The 7,500-nt window shown below is 48.8% G+C and overlaps 1 protein-coding gene across 1 annotated transcript in view; it reads left to right on the top strand.

The window, feature by feature from the left end:
* Nucleotides 1-4,297: 4,297 nt before the first annotated feature.
* The window catches only part of LOC122244872 (uncharacterized), a 5,835-nt gene continuing 2,632 nt past the window's right edge, over nt 4,298-7,500 (top strand). Inside the window, exon 1 of the mRNA XM_086534840.1 lies at nt 4,298-4,399. Within this exon, the coding sequence (XP_086390966.1) occupies nt 4,328-4,399 (72 nt within the window). The 5' untranslated portion in view covers nt 4,298-4,327. The remainder of the gene's footprint in view (nt 4,400-7,500) is intronic.

The following is a 7,500-nucleotide window of genomic DNA, read 5'->3' as shown; positions in this document are numbered from 1 at the left end:
CTCCTCCTCTTCTCTCTTCGTCTTTCCCTCTCCCTCCTTTAACCTGTCCTCCTCCTCTTCTCTCTTCGTCCTTCCCTCTCCCTCCATTAACCTTTCCTCCTCTTCTTCTCTCTTCGTCCCCCCTCCCCCTCCATTAACCGGTCCTCCTCTTTTATCGTCCACTACTTAACTGTCCCTATTCTCTTCGTCTATCCTCTTTAAAAGTTCCTCTCTTCGTCCTTCCCTCCCCCTCCTTTAACCTGTCCTCCTCCTCTTCTCTCTTCGTCCCTCCCTCCCCCTCCATTAACCTGTCCTCCTCCTCTTCTCTCTTCGTCCCTCCCTCCCCCTCCATTAACCTTTCCTCCTCTTCTCTCTTCGTCCTTCCCTCTCCCTCCATTAACCTTTCCTCCTCTTCTCTCTTCGTCCTTCCCTCCCCCTCCACTCTTCCCTTCTTGTTATTCGCACTTCCTCCCTCCCCTCCCCATTAACCTTTCCTCCTCCTCTTCTCTCTTCGTCCCTCCCTCCCCCTCCATTAACCTGTCCTCTTCTTCTCTCTTCGTCCACCCTCCCCCTCCTTTAACCTGTCCTCCTCTTCTCTCTTCGTCCTTCCCTCCCCCTCCTTTAACCTGTCCTCCTCCTCTTCTCTCTTCGTCCTTCCCTCTCCCTCCATTAACCTGTCCTCTTCTTCTCTCTTCGTCCACCCTCCCCCTCCTTTAACCTGTCCTCCTCTTCTCTCTTCGTCCTTCCCTCCCCCTCCTTTAACCTGTCCTCCTCCTCTTCTCTCTTCGCCCTTCCCTCTCCCTCCATTAACCTTTCCTCCTCTTCTCTCTTCGTCCCTCCCTCCCCCTCCATTAACCGGTCCTCCTCCTCTTCTCTCTTCGTCCCTCCCTCCCCCTCCATTAACCTGTCCTCCTCCTCTTCTCTCTTCGCCCTTCCCTCCCCCTCCATTAACCTGTCCTCCTCCTCTTCTCTCTTTTCTCGCCCTTCCTCTCCTCTCCAATAACCTATTCCACCTCTTCTCCTCGTTCGTCCCTTCCCCTCCGCCCGCCCTCCCATTAACCGGTCCCTCCCTCCTCTTTCCTCTCTTACGTCCCCTCCCTCCCCCTCCATTAACCTGTCCTCCTCCTCTTCCCTCTTTTCGGCCCTTCCCCTACTCCCTCCATTAAACCTTTCCGCTCCTCTTCTCTCTTCGTCCTCCCCCTCCCTCACTCCTTTAACATGTCCTCCTCCTCTTCTCTCTTCGTCCTTCCCTCTCCCTCCATTAACCTGTCCTCCTCCTCTTCTCTCTTCGTCCTTCCCTCTCCCTCCATTAACCTGTCCTCCTCCTCTTCTCTCTTCGTCCTTCCCTCTCCCTCCATTAACCTGTCCTCCTCCTCTTCTCTCTTCGTCCTTCCCTCCCCCTCCATTAACCTGTCCTCCTCTCCCCTCCAGAGTGCCCCCAGAATGCCTTCGATTGCTCCAATAAGTATTTTAACCCTCTTTTTAATCATTCCTTATCTTCTTTTCTCCTTTCATTCTTCCATCCTCTTTATCTCCCTTTATCAATCATTTCTTCCCCCTTTTCTTCTTCTTCCGACGATTCCTTCCCTCCCTCTTCACTAACCCGCCCTCCTCCTTGCCCTCTAGAATGCCTCCAGAGGTCCTTTGAAGGTGCCATCAAATCTTTTTTTTTTTTTGTCTCTTCCTTTTCCCTTCTTTGAATTCTCCCTTCTCTTCTTTCTGTTTCCAGCCCTCTCTTCCCCTTGGCCTTCTCCTTCCAATTCCTTCTTTCCCTCTCTCCGCCCCCTTCCCCTCCCCTCCTCCAGAATGCCTCCGATTGATCTATCAAGTAGTTTTTACTCTCCTCCTCCTTCTCTCTTCGTCCTTCCCTCTCCCTCCATTAACCTGTCCTCCTCCTCTTCTCTCTTCGTCCTTCCCTCTCCCTCCATTAACCTGTCCTCCTCCTCTTCTCTCTTCGTCCTCCCACTTCTCTTCGCCCTCCTTCCTTCCTCTTCCCATTTTTTTTTGGTCTAACTTTTCCTCCTCCTCCTCATACTCTTCCCCGCTTCCTCCTCCCACTTCTCTTCGCCCTCCTTCCTTCCTCTTCCCATTTTTTTTTGGTCTAACTTTTCCTCCTCCTCCTCATCCTCTTCCCCTCTTCCTCCTCCCACTTCTCTTCGCCCTCCTTCCTTCCTCTTCCCATTTTTTTTTTGGTCTAACTTTTCCTCCTCCTCCTCATCCTCTTCCCCTCTTCCTCCTCCCACTTCTCTTCGCCCTCCTTCCTTCCTCTTCCCATTTCTTTTTCTCTAACTTTTCCTCCTCCTCCTCCTCCTCCTCCTCCTCCTCCTCCTCCTCCTCCTCCTCCTCCTCCTCCTCCTCCTCCTCCTCCTCCTCCTCCTCCTCCTCCTCCTCCTCCTCCTCTTCCCCCTCCTTCTCCTCTCCCCCCTCCTTCCCCTTTTCCTCCTCCTCCTCATCCTCTTCCCCTCTTCCTCCTCCCACTTCTCTTCGCCCTCCTTCCTTCCTCTTCCCATTTTTTTTTTGGTCTAACTTTTCCTCCTCCTCCTCCTCCTCTTCCCCTCTTCCTCCTCCCACTTCTCTTCGCCCTCCTTCCTTCCTCTTCCCATTTTTTTTTGGTCTAACTTTTCCTCCTCCTCCTCATCCTCTTCCCCTCTTCCTCCTCCCACTTCTCTTCGCCCTCCTTCCTTCCTCTTCCCATTTCTTTTTCTCTAACTTTTCCTCCTCCTCCTCCTCCTCCTCCTCCTCCTCCTCCTCTTCCTCCTATTCCCTCTCCCTCCCTCCTCCTCAGTCCTCCCTTCTCTTCCTCTTTAACCTCCTTCTCCTTCTCCTCCTCCTCAGTCCTCCCTTCTCTTCCTCTTTCAACTCCTTCCCCTCCTCCTCCTCCTCCTCCTCCTCCTCCTCTTCCCCCTCCTTCTCCTCTCCCCCCTCCTTCCCCTTTTCCTCCTCCTCCTCATCCTCTTCCCCTCTTCCTCCTCCCACTTCTCTTCGCCCTCCTTCCTTCCTCTTCCCATTTTTTTTTTGGTCTAACTTTTCCTCCTCCTCCTCCTCTTCCCCCATGACCTGTACCCCCTCTAACCTGCACCCCCCATGACCTGCACCCCCCATGACCTGCACCCCCTCTGACCTGCACCCCCCTCTGACCTGTACCCCCTCTAACCTGCACCCCCCATGACCTGCACCCCCTCTGACCTGCACCCCCTCTGACCTGCACCCCCTCTGACCTGTACCCCCTCTAACCTGCACCCCCCATGACCTGCACCCCCTCTGACCTGCACCCCCTCTGACCTGCACCCCCACTGACCTGTACCCCCTCTAACCTGCACCCCCCATGACCTGCACCCCCTCTGACCTGCATCCCCTCTGACCTTCGCCCCTCTGACCTGCATCCCCCCATGACCTGCACCCCCTCTGACCTGCATCCCCTCTGACCTGCATCCCCCCATGACCTGCACCCCCTCTGACCTGCACCCCCTCTGACCTGTACCCCCTCTAACCTGCACCCCCCATGACCTGCACCCCCTCTGACCTGCATCCCCTCTGACCTTCGCCCCTCTGACCTGCATCCCCCCATGACCTGCACCCCCTCTGACCTGCATCCCCTCTGACCTTCGCCCCTCTGACCTGCATCCCCCCATGACCTGCATCCCCTCTGACCTGTACCCTCTGACCTGTACCCTCTGACCTGCATCCCCCCATGACCTGCACCCCCTCTGACCTGCATCCCCTCTGACCTTCGTCCCTCTGACCTGCATCCCCCCATGACCTGCACCCCCTCTGACCTGTACCCTCTGACCTGCATCCCCTCTGACCTGTACCCTCTGACCTGTATCCTTTTTTGGGAACCCTTTATTGGCATCCCTCAGACCTTCGCCTTGAACCTGCATCCCCTCTGACCTTCGCCCCTCTGACCTGCATCCCTCGACCTTCGCCCATTGAACCTGCACCCACCTCTGACCTTGCATTCCCCTCGGACCTTCGCCCACTGACCATGCATCCCCCAAGACCTGCACCCCCTCTGACCTGCAATCCTTCCCCCCTCTGACCTTCCCTCTGCCTTCGCCCCTCTGACCTGCACCCCCTCTGACCTGCACCCCCTCTGACCTGCATCCCCTCTGACCTTCGCCCCTCTGACCTGCATCCCCCCATGACCTGCACCCCCTCTGACCTGCATCCCCTCTGACCTTCGCCCCTCTGACCTGCATCCCCCCATGACCTGCACCCCCTCTGACCTGCATCCCCTCTGACCTTCGCCCCTCTGACCTGCATCCCCCCATGACCTGTACCCTCTGACCTGCACCCCCTCTGACCTGCATCCCCGTTTCAGAAGAAGTACTGGCTGCGCGACCTCGAGATGGACCTGCCCGAGCACTTCCTCCAGCTGCTGATGGCGAGGAGCAAGTTGGAGGACGACACGCTCACGGGGGTAAGTGTGCCGGGGGGGGGGGGGGGGGGGGGGGGGGGGGGGGGGGGGGGGGTGATGGTGATGATGGTGGTGGTGACGATGATGGGGGTGATGGTGGTGATGAGAATCGTGGTGATGGTGACGATGGTGGTGGTGAGAATCGTGGTGATGGTGATGATGGTGGTGGTGAGAATTGTGGTGATGGTGGTGGTGAGAATCGTGGTGATGGTGGTGATGAGAATCGTGATGATGGTGGTGATGAGAATTGTGGTGATGGTGGTGATGAGAATCGTGGTGATGGTGGTGATGAGAATCGTGGTGATGGTGATGATTGTGGTGGTGATGGTGATGAGAATCGTGGTGATGGTGATGATGGTGGTGGTGATGGTGATGAGAATCGTGGTGATGGTGATGATGGTGATGATGAGAATCGTGGTGATGGTGGTGGTGAGAATCGTGGTGATGGTGATGATGGTGGTGGTGATGGTGGTGAGAATCGTGGTGATGGTGGTGGTGAGAATCGTGGTGATGGTGGTGATGAGAATCGTGGTGATGGTGGTGATGAGAATCGTGGTGATGGTGATGATGGTGGTGGTGATGGTGATGAGAATCGTGGTGATGGTGATGATGGTGGTGGTGATGGTGATGAGAATCGTGGTGATGGTGGTGGTGAGAATCGTGGTGATGGTGATTATGGTGGTGGTGATGGTGATGAGAATCGTGGTGATGGTGGTGGTGAGAATCGTGGTGATGGTGGTAGTGAGAATCGTGGTGATGGTGATGATGGTGGTGGTGAGAATCGTGGTGATGGTGGTGGTGAGAATCGTGGTGATGGTGATGAGAATCGTGGTGATGGTGGTGATGAGAATCGTGGTGATGGTGGTGATGAGAATCGTGGTGATGGTGATGTTGTGGTGGTGATGGTGATGAGAATCGTGGTGATGGTGATGATGAGAATCGTGGTGATGGTGATGATGGTGGTGGTGAGAATCGTGGTGATGGTGGTGATGAGAATCGTGGTGATGGTGGTGATGAGAATCGTGGTGATGGTGGTGGTGAGAATCGTGGTGATGGTGGTGGTGAGAATCGTGGTGATGGTGGTGATGAGAATCGTGGTGATGGTGGTGGTGAGAATCGTGGTGATGGTGGTGATGAGAATCGTGGTGATGGTGATGATGGTGGTGGTGAGAATCGTGGTGATGGTGGTGATGAGAATCGTGGTGATGGTGGTGGTGAGAATCGTGGTGATGGTGATGAGAATCGTGGTGATGGTGATGATGGTGGTGGTGAGAATCGTGGTGATGGTGGTGATGAGAATCGTGGTGATGGTGATGACGATGATGGGGTGATAGTGGTGGTGGTGATGATGATAGGGGCGATGGTAGTGGTGGCGGTGATGGTGATGGTGATGGTACTGGGATGGTGGTGGTGGTGAATATGATGATAATGATGATGATGATGATGATGATGATGATGATGGAGTGGTGGGGGTGATGATGATGATTATGATAACGATGAGGATGAAGATGATTATGATGATTATCCTTACTATAATTGTCATTCGTGTCATTATCAATATTTGTATTTTTCTTACTATCATTGTTAAATTTATCATTATCATTGTTAGATTTATCATTATCATTGTTAAAATGATTACCTTTATTAGCATATCTATTATTACTATTACTATTGTTAAGATTATCAATATCATTATCATAATCATTGTTATTATTAATATCAATGTTATCATTAATATCATTATTATCATCATCATCATCATCGTTATTATCAATATCATGATCATGATAGCTATGTAGAAATTGAAAATATCAATAATGTTGATACTAACAACACATCAACAATAGCTAAAATAATGATACAATTACCACAGACAATATTCAATCCCAAACCCTCTTTTTTGAGATTATAAAATCCCTTTTTTTTTCCTCTTTGAGATTATAAAATCCTCTTTTTTTCCTCTTTGAGATTATAAAATCCTCTTTTTTCCTCTTTGAGATTATAAAATCCTCTTTTTTTCCTCTTTGAGATGATAAAATCCTCTTTTTTTCCTCTATGAGATTATAAAATCCCTTTTTTCCTCTTTGAGATTATAAAATCCTCTTTTTTTCTTCTTTGAGATTATAAAATCCTCTTCTTTTCCTCTTTGAGATTATAAAATCCTTTTTTTTCCTCTTTGAGATTATAAAATCCTCTTTTTTTCCTCTTTGAGATTATAAAATCCTCTTTTTTTCCTCTTTGAGATTATAAAATCCTCTTTTTTCCTCTTTGAGATTATAAAATCCTCTTTTTTTCCTCTTTGAGATTATAAAATCCCTTTTTTTCCTCTTTGAGATTATAAAATCCTCTTTTTTTCCTCTTTGAGATTATAAAATCCCTTTTTTTCCTCTTTGAGATTATAAAATCCTCTTTTTTTCCTCTTTGAGATTATAAAATCCCTTTTTTTCCTCTTTGAGATTATAAAATCCTCTTTTTTCCTCTTTGAGATTATAAATTCCTCTTTTTTTCCTCTTTGAGATTATAAAATCCTCTTTTTTTTCCTCTTTGAGATTATAAAGTCCTCTTTTTTCCTCTTTGAGATTATAAAATCCTCTTTTTTTCTTCTTTGAGATTATAAAATCCTCTTTTTTTCTTCTTTGAGATTATAAAATCCTCTTTTTTCCTCTTTGAGATTATAAAATCCCTTTTTTTCCTCTTTGAGATTATAAAATCCTCTTTTTTTCCTCTTTGAGATTATAAATTCCTCTTTTTTTCCTCTTTGAGATTATAAAATTCTTCGTTTTTCTCTCTTGAGATTATAAAATCTCTCCTTTTTTCTCTTTTTTTTGAGATTATAAATTCCTCTTTTTTTCCTCTTTGAGATTATAAAATCCTCTTTTTTTTCCTCTTTGAGATTATAAAATCCTCTTTTTTTCTTCTTTGAGATTATAAAATCCTCTTTTTTTCTTCTTTGAGATTATAAAATCCTCTTTTTTTCCTCTTTGAGATTATAAAATCCTCTTTTTTTCCTCTGAGATTATAAAATCCCTTTTTTTCCTCTTTGAGATTATAAAATCCCTTTTTTTGCTCTTTGAGATTATAAAATCCCTTTTTTTTCCTCTTTG

Source organism: Penaeus japonicus, unplaced genomic scaffold, assembly GCF_977035675.1.
Source record: "Penaeus japonicus unplaced genomic scaffold, GWHDUDI00000001_assembly GWHDUDI00000042, whole genome shotgun sequence".
Lineage (NCBI taxonomy): Eukaryota > Metazoa > Arthropoda > Malacostraca > Decapoda > Penaeidae > Penaeus > Penaeus japonicus.
Note: the sequence above shows the minus strand (reverse complement) of the source record. Positions and strands in the feature narration are given on the sequence as shown.